Source organism: Haliotis rufescens, unplaced genomic scaffold, assembly GCF_023055435.1.
Source record: "Haliotis rufescens isolate VD_foot unplaced genomic scaffold, xgHalRufe1.0.p SCAF_3, whole genome shotgun sequence".
NCBI classification, from domain to species: Eukaryota; Metazoa; Mollusca; class Gastropoda; order Lepetellida; family Haliotidae; genus Haliotis; species Haliotis rufescens.
The window spans coordinates 64,578,871-64,599,742 of NW_025964001.1; the positions used below are offsets into that span (position 1 = coordinate 64,578,871).

General features: G+C 42.3%; 1 protein-coding gene across 1 annotated transcript in view; it reads right to left on the bottom strand.

The window, feature by feature from the left end:
* LOC124152821 (RNA polymerase II-associated protein 1-like) overlaps window positions 1-20,847 on the bottom strand; it is a 56,928-nt gene extending 36,081 nt beyond the window's left edge. Inside the window, exons 1-12 of the mRNA XM_048403292.1 lie at window positions 20,509-20,847; window positions 18,235-18,366; window positions 17,096-17,136; window positions 15,891-15,980; window positions 13,496-13,658; window positions 11,274-11,432; window positions 7,881-8,003; window positions 6,657-6,778; window positions 5,854-5,955; window positions 3,568-3,669; window positions 2,776-2,943; window positions 849-992 (exon numbers count right to left, since the gene is read on the bottom strand). Of these exons, the coding sequence (XP_048259249.1) occupies window positions 849-992; window positions 2,776-2,943; window positions 3,568-3,669; window positions 5,854-5,955; window positions 6,657-6,778; window positions 7,881-8,003; window positions 11,274-11,432; window positions 13,496-13,658; window positions 15,891-15,980; window positions 17,096-17,136; window positions 18,235-18,366; window positions 20,509-20,668 (1,506 nt within the window). The 5' untranslated portion in view covers window positions 20,669-20,847. The remainder of the gene's footprint in view (window positions 1-848; window positions 993-2,775; window positions 2,944-3,567; window positions 3,670-5,853; window positions 5,956-6,656; window positions 6,779-7,880; window positions 8,004-11,273; window positions 11,433-13,495; window positions 13,659-15,890; window positions 15,981-17,095; window positions 17,137-18,234; window positions 18,367-20,508) is intronic.
* Between the last annotated feature and the right edge of the window lie 25 nt (window positions 20,848-20,872).

Sequence of the window (20,872 nt, forward strand, 5' to 3'; positions counted from 1 at the left end):
GCTCCCCCTGGCGTGAGGCGCCGTTGGGGGTGAGGCCCCGTAAGGGTGGTCGTATATCATACAAAAACGAAGTTTTTTGTGTGGTAACATTTTTTATTAAGGAAAATGGTTACAACTATGTCATGTAGATTTTCTTGAGCAAGGAAAATGCAATAAGTGCCCCAAGGAGGATTTAATCAGAAAGAGAATTGAATACCCAGATAGAATTACTGATACCCAATGATTTTAAAATGCATGGGTAAAATACCCACAACACCAAAAGCTTATCTGGAGCTCTGTAAACATTGACAAATTCATACCGATATCAAGTCTTCTGATTTCCACCAAAACAAAACATCCAAAGCTTCATATAAACAAACACCAGACTCACCAGAACTTTTATAAAGGGACATGATACACCTGGTATAAGCACATCTCAAGTTTGAGGACAGACTTTGGAATCAAGTTGCCAACAACCTATGGAGGCAGCTGAATCTAATGTTCCTCACGAATAGATCGGGGCCCTGTTCCACAAAGTGGTCTAATTCTAATATTAGTACGCTTATTGTAACACAAGAATCCCGTCCGTCCCGTCTGACATTCAAGTGAAGCGCTGATGAGAAGACAGTGAAAGGATCAGGGACAGATAACTCCTGTTGGTAACCAAGGCCTGGGGGCGCCCTTGCGGAGGAAGAGGCACGTTTTGGGTTTGGGGTTTTAGGATCAAAGTCCAGAATGAAATGTGTTGCGTCAGGATAAGAAATAATCCACAACTCCTGGACCAATGAACTCGCTTCCTGTCAGTAAAACAATTGGATCATAGAATGTCACGGCATCACAAGTAACAAGGTACACACAAAGTATCCTACCAGAACAACGTCTCTCTTGGCTACTTCAGCATCAGTCTCATCAACAGTCTCCTCCCCATCCTGTCTTTCCGTCTCCATGGTAACGGGACACTGACCCGGCATAACATGACCTTGAAACCAGCTGAAAGATCTATCCAGGCATTCCTGGAAGTAGAGAGGATTGGAATCAAACGGCGTCAGATAGAATTGGCATGAAAATGTCCGCTGACAGTTAACAGTCTGGATTTTTTTTCTAACGTCAAGCATAATCAGGCTTGGATCCTATCCTAAATATGCTGAATGTTACAACATAAATCTGTATGGACACAGAATGTTCACTAAACCCTTGTTCCTTGAAATCCAGTTCTAACTATCTTGTAAATAAATCAGGGGGCACGGCTGGCCCAGTAGTCTAAGGCGCTGCAATTTGCTGTGCAGAGTTGCGTCCCTTGGGCACGCCAGAAACCTATGATTGTGGGTTTGACTCCTGTTTCGCCCCACTTGTTAGTTTGTGGTTAGGTTTGCTGACTTGATTGATCACATGTTGACTGTGTTTTCGATTTGATATTATTGGAACCTATTATTCAGGCAACGATAGGGGGCACAGGTGGCCCAGTTGTCTAAGGCGCCGTATTTCGCTGTGCAGAGTTACGTCCCTTGGGCACGCCAGAAACCTATGATTGTGGGTTTGAACCCCGGTTCGGCCGAATTATGTTCCCAGGTTTGTCAGCACCATACCCGTGGTTGTAGGTTTCACCGAAGTGGTAATTGTCTGAGAAATACATTACTTCCGGCTTTCCTCCCACATTAAGCTTACACACCGTGATTTAACTGGAATAATGTTAAAAGCGACGTTAAACCCAACTCACTCACTCACTCTAAATAAATCACTTCCCCACAGTGTTTATGTCGGTTGATACAATCGTTGAAAAGCCAAATGAGAAACCTATTTGATGAGAACATGATTACTGGGGTCAGATTTGTAGCTGGAATCCCCAGATGAGAAGCCTACCTGATGACTGCATGGGCACTCGGGGTCATTCTACCCCAGAACCTTGCAGGTGAGAAGCCTACCTGATGACAGCATGGGCACCCGGAGTCATTCTACCCCAGAACCTTGCAGGTGAGAAGCCTACCTGATGACAGCATGGGCACTCGGGGTCATTCTGTCCAGACTCCTTACAGGTGAAGCCTACCTGATGACAGCATGGGCACTCGAGGTCATTCTACCCTAGAATCCTTACAGGTGAGAAGCCTACCTGATGACAGCATGGGCACTGGGGGTCATTCTGCCCCAGACTCCTTACAGGTGAGAAGCCTACCTGATGACAGCATGGGCACTCGGGGTCATTCTACCCTAGAAACCTTACAGGTGAGAAGCCTACCTGATGACAGCATGGGCTCTGGGGGTCATTCTCCCCCAGAATCCTTACAGGGGAGAAGCCTACCTGATGACAGCATGGGCTCTGGGGGTCATTCTGCCCCAGACACCTTACAGGTGGGAAGCCTACCTGATGACAGCATGGGCACTCGGGGTCATTCTGCCCAAGAATCTTTACAGGTGAGAAGCCTACCTGATTACAGCATGGGCACTCGGGGTCATTCTACCCCAGAACCTTGCAGGTGAGAAGCCTACCTGATGACAGCATGGGCACTCGGGGTCATTCTACCCAGACTTCTTACAGGTGAGAAGCCTACCTGGTGACAGCATGGGCACTGGGGGTCATTCTACCCAGACTTCTTACAGGTGAGAAGCCTACCTGATGACAGCATGGGCACTTGGGGTCATTCTGCCCCAGAATCCTTACAGGGGAGAAGCCTACCTGATGACAGCATGGGCACTTGGGATCATTCTGCCCCAGAATCCTTACAGGGGAGAAGCCTACCTGATGACAGCATGGGCACTCGGGGTCATTCTACCCAGACTCCTTACAGGTGAGAAGCCTACCTGATCTGCTGGGTTACAGATGAGGGCATGCATGGCAGCAACAGCAGCAGCGAGGACAGTGTCAACAGCATCATCTAGAGCCCAGCGGAACAGGAAGACAACGCCAGACTCCACCACGGCCGGCAAGATCGGTGTCTGGACAACATCTCGATAGGCTCCTCTCTTGGCCTGAACATACAGATCAGCACAGGTTCTCAATGAAACATGCAGATTACAACAGATGTGCTTAATACAACTGGTGATACATCGTTACGGTGTAATTTATATGGTACTTGTCACTAAGGAATAGAATTTCCATTAAAAACAAAGAGAATAAAAGAACAAATTGGGAAAATGCAAGACCATATTGGTAAGTAACCAATGAACTAAAGCTGTGAGAATCCTGCTGTATGTAATGTCTAGGGCTGGCTATCAATACAGATCGATATTCATTAACTTAATATCATTCAATCAATTATCGATAAATATCGGAGAAGTAACTTTGAGCCAATACGCACAAATATCCGTAAGAAATCAACACACTTCATGCCACTGGTGAGTGGTGACACATTTATGCATGGATTACCTTGTGGATATTAGAGTTATAACAAAAACAGTTGTTTTACTTCTTTGGCAACTGACATGATTTACAAAAAACAAGTCTGTTTGGGTATATCTAAAGTTCATTTCATCACAATTGCTTATGTAAGATATTATCGATGACAATTATCATATCGATTGTTGTTAATATTTCTTCGCATCGACGATAAATCCAATTATTGATCTTATTAGCCAGCTATATTCGTGTCTCACCTTGTGAAGGACCCGGCCCAGCACCTGCAGCGCCAGCGCCCTCTGCTGGATGTTGGAACTCCGAGCCAGCTGGAACATCTCCTCCAGGGTGTAGCCGGCACGCTGCCAACAGCAGACACATGGAGTTAGCCGGCACGCTGCCAACAGCAGACACATGGAGTTAGCCGGCACGCTGCCAACAGCAGACACATGGAGTTAGCCGGCACGCTGCCAACAGCAGACACATGGAGTTAGCCGGCACGCTGCCAACAGCAGACACATGGAGTTAGCCGGCACGCTGCCAACAGCAGACACATGGAGTTAGCCGGCACGCTGCCAACAGCAGACACATGGACTTGGTTAACACTGCTGCCAACAGCAGACACATGGACTTGGTTAACACTGCTGCCAACAGCAGACACATGGACTTGGTTAACACTGCTGCCAACAGCAGACACATGGACTTGGTTAACACTGATGCCAACAGCAGACACATGGAGTTGGTTAACACTGCTGCCAACAGCAGACACATGGACTTGGTTAACACTGCTGCCAACAGCAGACACATGGACTTGGTTAACACTGCTGCCAACAGCAGACACATGGACTTGGTTAACACTGATGCCAACAGCAGACACATGGAGTTGGTTAACACTGCTGCCAACAGCAGACACATGGAGTTGGTTAACACTGCTGCCAACAGCAGACACATGGACTTGGTTAACACTGATGCCAACAGCAGACACATGGAGTTGGTTAACACTGCTGCCAACAGCAGACACATGGAGTTGGTTAACACTGCTGCCAACAGCAGACACATGGAGTTAGCCGGCACGCTGCCAACAGCAGACACATGGAGTTGGTTAACACTGCTGCCAACAGCAGACACATGGAGCTGGTTAACACTGCTGCCAACAGCAGACACATGGAGTTGGTTAACACTGATGCCAACAGCAGACACATGGAGTTGGTTAACACTGCTAGCAACAGCAGACACATGGAGTTGGTTAACACTGCTGCCAACAGCAGACACATGGAGCTGGTTAACACTGCTGCCAACAGCAGACACATGGAGCTGGTTAACACTGCTGCCAACAGCAGACACATGGAGTTGGTTAACACTGCTGCCAACAGCAGACACATGGACTTGGTTAACACTGCTGCCAACAGCAGACACATGGACTTGGTTAACACTGATGCCAACAGCAGACACATGGAGTTGGTTAACACTGCTGCCAACAGCAGACACATGGAGTTGGTTAACACTGCTGCCAACAGCAGACACATGGAGTTGGTTAACACTGCTGCCAACAGCAGACACATGGAGTTGGTTAACACTGCTGCCAAGAGCAGAGGCATGGACTTGGTTAACACTGCTGCCAACAGCAGACACATGGAGTTGGTAACACTGCTGCCAACAGCAGACACATGGAGTTGGTTAACACTGCTGGCAACAGCAGACACATGGACTTCTGGTTTTCTTGTTTGTATTCTTATGCCATAGTTAACAATATTTCAGCCTGTAAGTAACTGATTCTAGACCAGGTAAACCAGTGGTTGATATTCTGAGCAACATTCCACACACCATCTGGGCATCACAACATGCAACTCCCTGAACATGACCAGCCAATCACTGCTGTCATTGTAATGTGGGAGGAGGGCCATTGTTACGCAGGTGGTTGATGCAAAAAGTATGGTGACAACCTAAATGTCAAGTAACATGCCGACAGGTCAAGGGTCGGGGGTGAATCAGGATTGAAACCATGACCAGCAGATCCTGCCAGCTAGGGGTCACAACTCTGCATACAGTTTGGTAGCTGTACCCCGTAGCCCACACATACTAGGAGAACATCTCATTAACATAACCATTTTGGGCTACTTCCTGGGGTTATGGTCAGAACCGTGCCCCTGACCACTGTATGACGACATACCTGTAAATAATTAAGTTTGGACCAGACAATCCAGTGAGCAATATCATGAACAACGATCCACAACATCAGGGTACGATAACATGCTCTCAACCACATCACAAACCAATTCATTAAAGTTCCTCTTATGAGTAGCATCAGTTGCTGAGGATGTATTCTTAAACTGAATCCTCATTGGGGCCTTCAACCACTGGCTAGAAGAATTATGAAACATATAGAAAGACTTTCCTAAATATGCAATGAAGCATTCCCACAGGTAAACATCCCACTCACGCAGCGTGTATGGTGTCTGAATGGTCATCTACCAAGATAGGGAAGCAATCACAAGTTATCATCCAATCATTCTCTTATTGTAAAATGAAAAGAAAAAGAAACCAACCTCTGGTTCATTGCCATGGTGATGAAGACCTTGATTGACAGGCAAATCAGAATCAGCTGGAAGAATGTTGCCATGGAAATCAAATCTTGCAGGCAGGCCATTCTGCAACACATTCATAATCTATAAGCTATCCTCAGTTTCTGGACTCCAACATCCAAGATGAAACAGCTGTAAGAGATGACTTTATATATATCCTTGTATCTGACAAATGTAGAACAGTATCTCAACATGGATTCTGACTAATGTAAACTGTTTTCTGATGTGTACCTCAGCATCTTTCGTTAAGAATCTCTCTCTTCACTGATGTGTACCTTAGCATCCCTGATAGAGTGTCTCTTTTTACTGTTTTCTGATGTGTACCTTAGCGTCCCTGATAGAGTGTCTCTTTTTACTGTTTTTACTCTGTTTACTGATGTGTACCTTAGCATCCCTGATAGAGTGTCTCTTTTTACTGTTTTTACTGTTTTCTGATGTGTACCTTAGCGCCCCTGATAGAGTGTCTCTTTTTACTGTTTACTGATGTGTACCTTAGCGCCCCTGAAAGAGTGTCTCTTTTTACTGTTTTTACTGTTTTCTGATGTGTACCTTAGCGTCCCTGATAGAGTGTCTCTTTTTACTGTTTTTACTGTTTTTACTCTGTTTACTGATGTGTACCTTAGCGCCCTGATAGAGTGTCTCTTTTTACTGTTTACTGATGTGTACCTTAGCGCCCCTGATAGAGTGTCTCTTTTTACTGTTTTTACTCTGTTTACTGTTATGTACCTAAGCCTCTTTCGTAAAGAATCTCTCTGTTTAGTGAGTACCTTGGCATCCCCGGTCTTGGGAGGAGGGAGGTCTCTCATCCACTCCAGCTTGTCATACTCCACTTTCTCCATGTGCACCCATGTAGGGTCGGGCTGGACCGGCAGAACTGGGTCACTGTGACCTGGAGAGAGACACAGATTATGTTCAGTGAGAGAATACGATGTCTTGGTCACTGTGACCTGGAGAGAGACACAGATTATGTTCAGTGAGAGAATACCATGTCTGGGTCACCGTGACCTGGAGAGAGACACAGATTATGTTCCGTGAGAGAATACCATGTCTGGGTCACTGTGACCTGGAGAGAGACACAGATTATGTTCAGTAAGAGAATACCATGTCTGGGTCACTGTGACCTGGAGAGAGACACAGATTATGTTCAGTGAGAGAATACCATGTCTGGGTCACTGTGACCTGGAGAGAGACACAGATTATGTTCCGTGAGAGAATACCATGTCTGGGTCACTGTGACCTGGAGAGAGACACAGATTATGTTCAGTAAGAGAATACCATGTCTGGGTCACTGTAACCTGGATAGAGATTTGTTTGTTTGTTGTTTAATGCCACACAACAACATGATAGTTTCTTCAACAACTTTTTCCAGTGATGGGAATAAAAATAACAAGCCGCAGATATTGTTGGGTACAGGTTATTCATTACAGTACCGTATTGACATTCAATAGACTATTCCTGATTTTGAGTTATTTTGCAATCCATCATTCTCAGTTGGAGCCAAACTATATGTAGATCTAATGACCTGGACCAACTTGCACAAAGCGATCTCAGCGCTTAGACTGTCGTAAGCCTATGTTAAAGTATGGGAGTTATGATCATCTTAGCGCTAAGATTGCTTTGTGCAAGTTGGCCCTGGGGAGAAAGGAGAACATAAGTCAGCAATATTACAGTGAGTGAGTGAGTGAGTTGGGTTTAACGCCGCTTTTAACAGTATTCCAGTTACATCACGGCGCGTCAGCTTAAAGCGGGAGGAAAGCCCGAAGTGATGCAGGTTTTAGATGATTACCACTTCGGTGAAACCCACAAGCATGATATTGTGCTGACAAACCTAGAAACATAATCGGGGTGAACCGAGATTCGAACCCACAATCATAGGTTTCTGGTGTGCCCAAAGGAAGCAACTCCGCACAGCGAATCGTGGCGCCTTAGACGACTGGGCCACCTAAAAACAACAACAACAACACCATGAGATAGGGCAAAGAAAAAGACACCTTTTTTCTTTGAAATCTTCTTCCCACTGGCAACATTTTCCCTCAAATTTGTTTCAGTCTCCATTTCCTTGATCTCGGACTTCACCTTCTTCTTGGAAGTCAGAAATGCCAGCAACTTTGGATCTGGAATAATGTAAGCACCACTGTTAGCATCTGTGTCATGGTAAACATACTGTGACCTCACAGCTCCGAAGACAAGTTAGTCAGTTATCCGGGGTTTAACACAAAGCCTTAATTCTGTCGTATCCAGGTGTGTCCGATTATGATGGAAGGAAAGGGCAAAGCATAATAGGTCGTAGACTTGACAATTTAAAGTTAAAACTTGACATACATTTGCTACCTACAAGGTTTACCGTATAACGCTGTGTATAAGGCGACCCCACGTATAAGACGACCCCCCTGTACACGCCTTCGAAATCAACCCAAAATCCTATACTCCGTGTATAAGGCGACCTGGAATGAAACACATCACAAGTGCACGCACAAACATTATATATGCAATAAAAATATGTTTATCTTGCGTTGTCTTTTTCTACGATGACTGGTCGCGTGTCGCCAGCACATGTCGCCATTTTGTGTTTACACGGTGCGACACTAAATTGGTGCCCGTAAAATAAAATTCATTTATGAAGTAATAACATAAGAACATATTTCAAGTTACAAGCCATTTATTTACGCACGCCCATTACGCCCATTTTTCGTAATTTAATTAATTCCCATCTTTGTTTACATACATAGATGGCAGAAATAAATATATTTTGAATGACGGGGTCTTACATACCATACCCTCTCTGGGGGACGATCATTTTCACACTACTTCAATCCCATTCAAGGGTACAGCCACTAACAATCTCTGTAAATCGTGTGACATAGGACAAGTATTTATATATATACAACTACTTGTACAATCTCATTAAAATCAGACCTAAGTTCTTGCTGCGGCTAAACAAAGATCTTACCAAATCATGAAAGTGATAGTCGGAATTTATTTTCTAATCATGCAACCTGAAAAACGTTAACAAGGGGTATTCCGAATGACAGTTACGGCCCGTACGACTGATTCCATCAAAATTATAGTCTATCTCTCTCTTCCTTAGGATAAACATTTGAACGGAGGAGGCGTTGCGCAGTATGTGGGAAGCACTGCCATACACTCTCAACCATATATTAGACATTGTGGAATGTTTGTTGGTTTGGTTTTCAAAATTTTAGTCAAGAACTGTGTCAACATATTTTTCAATCGTAGTCTGAAATGGAAGTCGCCAGGTTGAAACCAGTGCCGTAAAGCTCGAGAAAGCTGCTTTCTAATTGGCTGATATCGTCATTTCAGTGGTTGGTCAAAGTTTGCGAAAGGTGGTCCTGACGTGACCCGTAATGGGATGTCCTCAGATCTTTGTTTGGCAGCAGCATGAACTTAGATCTGATTATAATGAGGTTGCTAATTGTAAAGTTTACACATTTTTCAAAGTTAACCTATTTCACACAATGCATTTATCCCAAGCCTCAAACATGAGTGGAATTAAAATCCTAGCTATTTTTTATATTTGTATACTTATCCTACATTACTTCTTAATGCATTTACTGCTTGTTCTTGACAGAGAGAAAGAGCTGTGTGAAGATCTTGCATGAAGAAGCCAACCCTGTCACACAGCTCCCACGTGACCAAGTATAGTGATGTCACGGATCATCACATTACTCAAACATTGGAAGGTATCATGGGGATGCAGCTCTGCGATGGGTGGGTCTCTTTAGACGCAGTAATGCAGGATAAGTATACAAATATAAAAAAATATCTAGGATTTTACTTGATTTTTTACTTGAGGTCTACAGAGGAATAATTTTCACTTCATTGTGTGTAGTATGGTGCTGACAAACCGAGAAACATAATCGAGGCGAACTGGGATTCAAACCCACAATCATAGGTTTCTGGTGTGCCCAAGGGATGCCGCTCTGCAGAGCGAATTGCTGCGCCTCAGACAACTGGGTCCCCCGTGCCCCCACCTACACAATGAATGAGATAAGCAATGAATGTCTGTCAGAGCATGAGATCATCACGTTGTGACAACTTGTTCGATAGTCCACCCGAACCTTTGTCAAGGGGAGTGTAGTAGTCAGTTGAGACAAATCTCGCTGTAGCACCTGACACCGATCTTCAGCAGACAGTTGTAACAGTATTATCTGCAGTATTAGACTGAACGCGGTCTTGCAGCTGTAACTCTCAGGATTCAGAGCCATTATCATCATCTTAAAGAAGGGCAGGCAAAGCAACTGAATTTCCCACATTTTGTTATGCAGACAATTCTGTTATAATGGCAGTAAGAATGGTCCTTTCTGATTTTTTCACTGATGAGGAACCAACTTCCACGGAAATAGATTTAGATGTGCGATCACTATCCCGACACTTGCATTTATAAGAGTGTGAAATCAGCAGTAGACAGTTTTTTTGCATTGGCTACATCTTTTGGTGTCTGTGCCGCAGCCACGGTAATTGCAACACTTTAGATGGGGATTATGGGCATGGATCACAAACTTTGTGTTTTCAGGAATGTAGAAAGGAGTGAGTGAGTTGGGTTTAACGCCGCTTTTAACAGTATTCCAGTTATATCGCGGTGTGTCAGCTTAATGTGGGAGGAAAGCCCGAAGTGATGCAGGTCTAAGACGTTTACCACTTTGGTGAAACCAACAAGCACGGGTATGGTGCTGACAAACCTAGAAACATAATCGTGGGGAATCGAGATTCGAACCCACAATCATAGGTGTCTGGCGTGCCCAAGGGAGAATGTAGAAAGGAACCAAAAGCATATTCTCTTCAGTTCGAAAAACATCTCCACACAATGGTGATGAGAAAGAGAAAGAGTAAGCTTGGGACATCACATGAAGTTGCGTGGGAATCATTCAGGGCACAGTCCAGTGTTAGTGATGGTAGCCATTGTTATGGCTGGGATGTGTTTGGGTGAGGTGTTTTTGAAGCTGGAAACTTGTTTTAGGATTATTTCCACAAGGATTCGAGGTGAGGTGAGGTGAAATAGGGTCCATGATTATTGCACTTGTACAGCGACATGCATGCACAAGAGATGGGATAAGTTCTAAAATGTTGTGCTGACAGAGCAAACATTATTATCAGGATGTACATATTTCTTTAACCCATGACCTGGTGATCCTGGAAGCCAAGGGAGGTAACTCACTAATCACCTTAATCATGACTAAGGATCCTGGCAGCCTAGGGAGACAACCCACACATCATCTTAATCATTACATAGGATCCTGGCAGCCAAGGGAGATAACTCACACATCATCTTAATCATTACATAGGATCCTGGCAGCCTAGGGAGACAACCCACACATCATCTTAATCATTACATAGGATCCTGGCAGCCAAGGGAGGTAACTAACCCATCATCTCCATCAGCTTCTTCCTCTCCTCATCAATCTCCTCCTGTGTCATTGTAGAGATTTTATCCAAGTTCTCCTCGTGGATCTTTCTTGCTTCACTTGTTCCTAGTGTAGCACTCAGACCAGAGCCCTGCACGATCCTGGATGTTGAATCACCGTCTGCAAGATGGAGTTTACAACACTGTAGACGTACTTCAGTTGTATCACAGAATGTATCACAGTTCTATGCCAGGATATAACACAGTTCTATCCCAAGATATATACAGTTCTATCACAGGATATATCACAGTTCTATCACAGGATATATCACAGTTCTATCACAGGATATATCACAGTTCTATCCCAGGAAATATCACAGTTCTATCCCAGGAAATATCACAGTTCTATCACAGGATATATCAGTTCTATCACAGGATATATCACAGTTCTATCACAGGATATATCACAGTTCTATCACAGGATATATCAGTTCTATCATAGGAAATATCACAGTTCTATCACAGGATATATCACAGGATATATCACAGTTCTATCCCAGGATATACCACAGTTCCATCACAGGATATATCACAGGATATATCACAGTTCTATTCCAGGATATACCACAGTTCCATCACAGGATATATCACAGTTCTATTCCAGGATATATCACAGTTCTATGCCAGGATATAACACAGTTCTATCCCAAGATATATACAGTTCTATCACAGGATATATCACAGTTCTATCACAGGATATATCACAGTTCTATCACAGGATATATCACAGTTCTATCCCAGGAAATATCACAGTTCTATCACAGGATATATCAGTTCTATCACAGGATATATCACAGTTCTATCACAGGATATATCACAGTTCTATCACAGGATATATCAGTTCTATCATAGGAAATATCACAGTTCTATCACAGGATATATCACAGGATATATCACAGTTCTATCCCAGGATATACCACAGTTCCATCACAGGATATATCACAGTTCTATTCCAGGATATATCCGACATATCACAGCATGTCTACTGAATGTGGGAGGAACCTTCCTGCCTGAGATGTAGGAGCGATCAAGACAAGTCTAAGTCAGCCTCGTAGTGCTTGAGACAGAATTATCTGAAACTGTTGGTGGGAAACTGTATGTTGAAATGATGGCTGGTTTAAGACAAATAAAGACTTTGTTGTGATCATCAAAATTTAGCATATAAATACATTATATATGTGACACGATACATAGACATGAAAACATTTCTATATTACAGATTTTGTCCTCTCCAGCTTGATACATAAAAGCCTGTAGCGTGTACATTCCTGCCAAATCTCCCTTATTCTGCTTATATCAGCACTATACGGCTGAATAATGCTGATTCGACGTTAAATTTAAATCACTCACTGTAAGAAGAATAGAATTAAGTAACTGTGAAACAATCTGGACACTGATACCAAGTTTCCTGGTCAGTCCTAGGTGTTAATAATCTGTTCACTACTCCAAGCCGTGCCTAATTGGAAGATGTCCAGATAAAGAGAATCAGGAAGGAGTACTGGGTACATTATAACATTACCGGTTGCCTGGACTAGACTTGATTGTTCAGAGGGTGCCATGATACATCTGGAATATTGCTGACTGCAGTATTCAAAAACATTCACTCACTCACCATCCAATCTCATTAAAATCAGAACGTAGTTCTCGCTACCGCTAAACAAAGATCTGAGGACATCCCATTATGGGTCACGTCTGAATGACCTTGCGCGTACTTTGATTGATCAATGGAATGACTGACAAGAAGTCGACATAAGCCAATCAGAAGGCAGTTTAATCGTGCTTTACAGCACTAATTTCAAATTGGCAACTACGCTTCGAAACATAGTTTGACAAATTCTCGATTAAAAATTTGAAACCTGAACAAAAGAGCATTCTGGAATGGCTTATAGATTGCCTAGATTGTATGGATTCAGTCGTTAAGCCCGTAACTATCGTTCGGAATAACCCTGTGTAAAACGTTTTCGAGGTTGCATGATCAGAAATCACATTCCGACTGTCACTTTCATGATCTGGTAAGTGATGCACTGATTGGTTGGATGAAAGGTCGTTCTGATGTGACCCCTAATGGGATGTCCTCAGATCTTTGTTGAGTGGCAGCGCGAACTACGATATGATCTTAATGAGATTGCTCACCATCTACTATTGTGCCAAAAAGTAACAAATATAGTTGGAATATGTAGTTACCTCCCCTTTCCTCCACGTCGGTGTTGGGGTTGTGTGGCATCTCCCCCGTCTTCTGAAGCTCCTGCTGAAGCACCACACCAAAGTCCTTCACCCCCGACGTAGCTAGGTGCTGCGCAAACAAGCTCTTCTTCTTACCGGACGATGCTGCAACTGAGGCAGCGGACTGAAGCATACATGGTTGTGAGTCAGAAAATTTATAAATAGAAGAAAATCTTGGACTGAACTAGAGCTATGGTCAATCTTATTAAAATCAGATCTTAGTCCTAGCTACCACTAAACAAAGATCTGAGGACATCCCGTTACGGATCATGTCAGACAGACCTTGCGCAAACTTTGACCGAACAATGGAATGACCAATCAGAAGGCAGCTTTCTCGTACTTTACGGCCCTAATTTCAAATTGGCGACTTTGCTTCGAAACATAGTTTGACAAATTCTCGATTACAAATTTGAAACCTGAACAAAAGAACATTCTGGAATGGATAATAGATAGTCTAGATTGTATGGATTCAGTGTTAAACCCATAACTATCATTCGGAATACCCAATGTAAAAGTTTCCGAGGTTGCATGATTAGAAATTCCATTTCGACTGTCACTTTCATGATCTGGTAAGCGACGCTTTAATTGGATGAAAGGTCGTTCTGACGTGACTCCTAATGGGATGTCTTCAGATCTTTGTTTAGCGGTAGCGAGAACTAAGGTCTGATTTTAATGAGATTGGAGATATGGTGTGTTTCCAACATTGACATGCTTATCATGTTAATATATACATTAGCATCACAAAATTTCTTTCAAAATCTGAAATGAAAATTGTCACACAAAACCCATAACCCATCCCAAATACATTTATCAAGAAGTAAAATCAGACCAAAATCCAGCAGTATGTAAATATCACATAGGGCTGCCTCATGTTTAAAACAATAACCGTATTCGACATAATAAGCGCCCAGGGCGCTCTCAAAATTAGAAATAGGGGGCTCTTATAAGAATATTACTTGATGAAAAACAATACAGTTGAAAGATGGTAAATTTCGTGGTTTATGCTGACAACCTGAAATGTTTATATACGACAGATATATTTTTCCAGAATTTAATTTCCCATAATAAAGGATGCATAATACACACGTATTATACACGAATAAATAGGTCTTGTGTACATTGATCAATCGGAAGGGGTGTTAATTGGTATTGTTTACTAGCCAATATATTATCAAATATCGCCGTGGGCTCTTATTAGAGCGGGGTGCTTATTAAGTCGAATACGGTAATCATGTTAATACATATATTGCCAAAAGTGAAATTAAACAGCTGCATTGAACAGTCTCAGGCGCATATCATGTCAATTTGACATCAGCCTAAAGTGATGCAGGTGCTTGTTTGTTTGTTTGTTGTTTACACTCAGCAATATTCCAGCTGATGGCTGGCTGTAAATGATCAAGTCTGGACCAGACAATCCAGTGACTGATATCATGAACATTCATCCATGCAATTGGGATACAATGACATGTATCAACCAAGTCAGCGAGCCTGACCACCCCGACCCCATCAGTCGCCTCAGTTGCCTGATGCAGGTCCCAGATGTAGACAACATAGATGAAACCCAGAGTGGGTATGGGTGAGGTGAGGTAAAATTGGGTTTAACATCGCAAATGTGTGTGTTTGTGTAGCTGCTTGTACTAGCCCAGACTGATGCCCATTTATACTGCTAGCCCACTGAGATACCTTGCCACAGTTTAACATGAATACCCTACTCAGGCACAGTATACTGACTCCGAGCCGACCAGTCCTTGTTTTAGCCCCTTATCCCGAGAAGCAGACAGGGTAACAACAAGTACCATGTTTTAACGTCTTTTGGTATGCAGGGCCGGAGATCAAACCCCGGACCTTCCACTCTCTGGGTGACGCTCTACCACTAGACCACGGAGGCGGTCGCATAGGTATGGGGCCGACAGACCAAGGACAATAGTTGTGCCACATTGGGAAATCACACCTATATTCAGCAGATCCTGGCCGCAGTTGGTTGGTTGGTTGTTTTACGCCTCGCTCAACAATATTCCAGCTATATGACGGCGGTCTGTAAATAATCGAGTCAGACAATCCAGTGATTGATATCATGAGCACCGATCCACGCAATTGGGATCGATGACATGCATCAACCAAGTCAGCGAGTCTGGCCAACCGATCCCGTTAGTTGCCTCTTACGAAAAGCATAGTCGCCTTTTACGGCAAGCATGGGTTGTTAAAGACCTATTCTACCCCGGATCTTCACGGGTCGGCTGCAGTCAGTGATGCAACTCTGCACAGTGTGGTGCACAAGAGAGGAGACACCACTGGCTAACCATTCCCCTATTGTACAGCAACGATAGCACAAGCAATGTGATGCGAGATTGTCAACCTGCGGTGTGTTGCCTCGGTGGAGAGCTGATGGAAACGCCTGGCTTGTCTGTCTGGGTAAAAACACAGCTGCATTTCGCGTGTCCCTTTCCTATGGAACAGAACAGAACCTTCAAACATGAAGTAAGAAATTTCCCAATTCAAATGGATATAGTTATAACAAATCTCATGGCTTCAAAGAGGAGACCTGTATTTCACAGATAACAGGACCAGTAAAGAGGGTGCGGCACTGAATACATTGCTAAAATGCCTCAGAATTCAGGCACAATAACAACTCTAAACAAATCATTTTTTTTTAATAAAACAAAGACTTTGACCCAATTTGCCTGCCAAGAGCACTTAGTTTAGAATTCTGGGTAAATCCCTGAAATCGTCAACTTTTATCCATCACCATGACTACATCCAAACAATTTGCTACTTCACTAGTGTTACATTTTGGCTGGACTAACGAGTCTTTGCATAGTCCAATCAAAATCACGTAACGAGCTAGACATCCGGTTCGTAGACAACATGGATTTCAACCTGCAGATTTCGATCGACTGAAGGATTTGCAAACCATGTTTACAGCCAACTGTGCGTCGACAGATATTTTCTAAATCTTTTCATGTTTTTAATCAAGGTGTTCAGGTGATTTGATGCAAATTGCGCAATGAACAAGATATTCGTTTCAGGCACGGACCTCTATGTGCAGATTTCAGACGACTGCAGCATTTGCAAAGCGTGTATACTATAACTGGGCATCGACAGATATTTTGCAAATCTTTTCATGTTTTCAATCAAGGTGCTCAAGTGATTTCCTGCACTTTGTGAGGTAAGCCCTGTTTTATTTCAATATAGATCTTGATTATCGATCAGATCGCCATGACTGGCCGCTGCCATTCTCTCTGAAGGAAATGCAAGTGATATGAGAGGTGGAAACTGATTGGTCAACAGGAAGGTCATAGAAGGGACATAACTCGTAATAGCCACTGGTGGCGCTACGATTGAGCCTGGAATTTCAAGCCTAGTTCGGCAAGGGTTGAAACTGGACTTTTAGAGTTAACTCCCTTGCCTCCGGAAGATTCAGTACATGTGAACTTTTCATAAACTCTAAGCAGGGTTACTGCACAACCTTACTACTGCTCAAACATGAATAAATTGCTGCTCAACATTTTAATGATTTTGTTAATGATAGCCATAAAAAAAATACAAATTAAGGGTACTTACTATAATTTGTGTCAAAACCTGAGCCATATGTCGGTCATCTTCTGTAAACAAAAGGCCAAGAGTGACAACAAGTGAAATTGATATCCCGATACAGTTTGTATCATGAACAATGATGACATCTCTTAGTTTGATAATTTTGGTTACACTCATACATGTATATGAATGGGTTGTGTCTGAACGTAAATGTTTGATAATCAAATCTCACACAGTCATGATTCAAATCATGCACAGAGACTTTACATGACACACAAATGTTTGTTCAACATGTTAATAAACAAAAATGCACGGCTTGGTAAAAAGGTTAAATATTCAACATTGTATTTATTTTCGTTATCGGTGGTTTGAAAAGATCCTATCTGTAAATACAGTTAATATATCATGATTATCACTGCTTACGTTTTAAGAGTCATATTCAAAATTTTAAAGTTGACCTGCCATTGTGTCATAGGCTGGACCCTCTCATCGGGACACAAAACACGTTGAAGTTAAAGAATTCCTTCCTCGCCATCACAAGTTTAACAAACTATGGTAAAATCCTGCATGCTTAGTTTCATTACTCTTATTCCTTTATTTATCATATCCTTATACAGAGCTCCAGATAAGCTGCGTATCTGCTTGAAATACGCATCAGAAATGCAGAAAGACGCAGTAAAATAAAATCCAAGCGTATCAAATACGCAACGAACATTACAGATACACTACAAAAATAAAACTTGTGCGTATCATCAAAATATTGTGAAGTAACCCTGCGTATTCGATAAGCAAATCAGCAACTTATTTTGAAATTATAAACAGGCATTTCGTCAACCTTGCCAAACTCCACAATGACAGTTACATCATGATCATTTGCCATCACACTTTCTTGTGGAAGTATCGTGGTATTTTTGAGTCCTGTAAAGCTCTCGAACCCACACGACACCAGTTTGCAGGGACTAGATGAATAGTGTTTAAATATTTAACTTAAATACCCACATGTGTAAAAACTAGTGGGTAACAGAAATTTGAATACCCAGATAGAATTACTGATACCCAATGATTTTAAAATGCATGGGTAAAATACCCACATCAAAAGCTTATCTGGAGCTCTCCTTATATCTTTATTTTGGCATTAAACAGGAAGACAGGAATACAGTCTTTACTTTCAAGTCTTTCTTCAGCATCGTCTGTTTTCGCCCTGTCAGCAGCTTCTTTGGAAAGTTGTTCTTCCCGAGCTCTTCTGAACTTGGATTTTTTTACTGGTGCTGGTCCAGGTGGCAAAGTTTGAGGTAGTTCTAAAACATAGGGAACAGAATATCATTACACAAGACATAAATGATGAAACTGATTTTGAATCTGTTCTTTACCTAAGCCAAACTATGAATAATTCAACAAATATTTTCATCACACATGTAATACATATTATACTCTTATCATGATTTTGTCATTCATGGACCGAAATATGTATGATTGTGTTATCCTAACAGTGTTTTCAAACGTCTGTCTATTCACTGATGGCACAATATTAACCCTTTAACTAGAAGCTATTAAGAATTTAGAGCTGTTGAATGCCAAGTGCTTGATTTCGAGAATAGAAGTTGTCAAAACAAAAATTATGCTTGACAAGGTTGATGAATCAAAGTGAAAGAAATTGTTGAACAAGTTCAATGCCTGTTTCATTTCAAGGAATGAAAAGAGTATTTAGTGAGTGAGTGTGGTTTTACTCCCCTTTTAGCAATATTCCAGCAATATCACACCGGGTGACACCAGAGATTGGCTTCACACATTGTACCCATGTCAGGAATCGAACCCGGGTCTTTGGAGTGACGAGCGAACGCTTTAACCACCAGGCTACCCGACCGCCCCGAAAAGAGTGTTTAGACGGGTGTTCAAAACATGCTCGACTTGCTGACCTATGAAAATAAAGTGCCAGGCAAGAGGGAAAACTTAATTTAGTTTTTCTCAGGCAAGTATGAAAGCCGGCGGTATTGTCTTTGAAACTTAGAAGATGCATCATGATTTTGTCAACTTCGGATGAACTACAAATAACTAGTCATTTTTCTATTCTGCACATCTTCCATCAGCTGTTGCTGCAGTTGATAAATCATATAGTTTTGTTGTTAAAATGAAGGTTTTCTTTGCTTCTTTGAATCAGAAGGGCAAGTTGAAAATCAGACTGGGCAAGTAGGAAATTTTGGTATTTGAACAACCCTGGTTTAGAACATGCATTTGAATCACTATTTACAATACATATTTTTTTTCCGCAAAGACAACTGTGAATTATTGTCTACTGAAATGCAGCTGAACATTCCTACAGAGTTGTCCATATAGGCAGCCAATGTCATGACATGCTCAACTGGCTCTCAGTCTCACCCACCTTAAACAAGTGGTAGACATGCAAAGTTGACAGCAACCATGTATAACATGAATGAGGTAAAGATGCAGTTTGATCCTGAGGGAAAGTTACCCCAAACTCTCTCCTTAGCCTTTGATCCCCTTTCCCACCCCTTTTCAATCATCAGGGTTAGGTCCCCCTTCCAATCAAACATCCCTTCACGATCCTTAGGACTAGGCGCTACTTACCAATTGAACACCCCTTTACGATCCTTGGGTAAGTTATGAGGCAGGTAAGGTATGTGTTAGCTATCTCTTTTAATGAATTAATCCAATCTAATTTGAAGAAATGCCATACAATTTTTATCAAGCTTCACAGAGAAAATGGCTACTACTGATGGTTTGGTAAACGAGCACTATTTTTTTGTGATAGCACCCCTGGTCCTGTGGTAGGGCATTGTCTCATTAGATTAACACATCAGCCTACTTAGCTTCAAGCTGGCAACGTGAGTTCGATGCTCCACCCTGCGCTAATTGAAATCCGAAAACCTGGTAAAGTGCACTACTCCCGATGAATGACAAGAACCTTGACCAGACAGTAGGACTTGGACGGGTAACTCAGGTTGGGTGGGTACTGAGTAGGACCCGGATACCCACGGGACTACCCGGACCTGTGGTTAGTCACGTGATATATTGTTAATGACAAAAATTATCTAAAACTCCATGTTTACACTACAAGTCACCAATGTTCCCATTCCTTCTGATACATTTGAATAAAGATAAAACTTCATGCAGTAAACTTCAGTGTATGCATGATCGTTTTATATGTGTTTCTAAATACATTTTGCAAGGGCAAACTTTTCCCAATCGGACAGTTTGTACTTATCTTTTGAGACTTACAGCGGGTACCCGGGTAGTAAATTTGGGCTCGTCCCTGCCCTACCTGACAGGTATGTACATTAATTAACAAACATTTTAAATATGTTTAATCTTATTAGATTCCTAATAATTGTAAAGCTAGACTGATTATCGACGAAAAATAAATGACAGCTCGAGTTGCAGGCCTGAAAGTTAAAACCAGTTATTTATTTTTGTATAAGCACCATCAAGTTTGACGACATCTATCTTCTCATCGCCGCTTGGTTTTCTCTTGTCTGCCCTCTTTACGCTGGCTGATGGATCTGATTCATTACGAGCAAGAAATTCCTGCTGAAACTTAAGCAAATCATCTTCACTTTCACCTGGCTTAGGTCGTTTTAACATGGCTTATTTAATCTGCCAACTGTCACAGTATACGTGTACAACAGATGTAATCGCAATTATAACTGTTGTTTAATCTTCGGGTGAGTATCCGAAATTATGTATTAAATAAGAACGAAACCATCCTATTTGACAGACTAAAATCTGGTCCATGTTTTCACATGGGCGCCGCCATACTTAAATTCCCCGGAAGCGTTGAGTCACGCA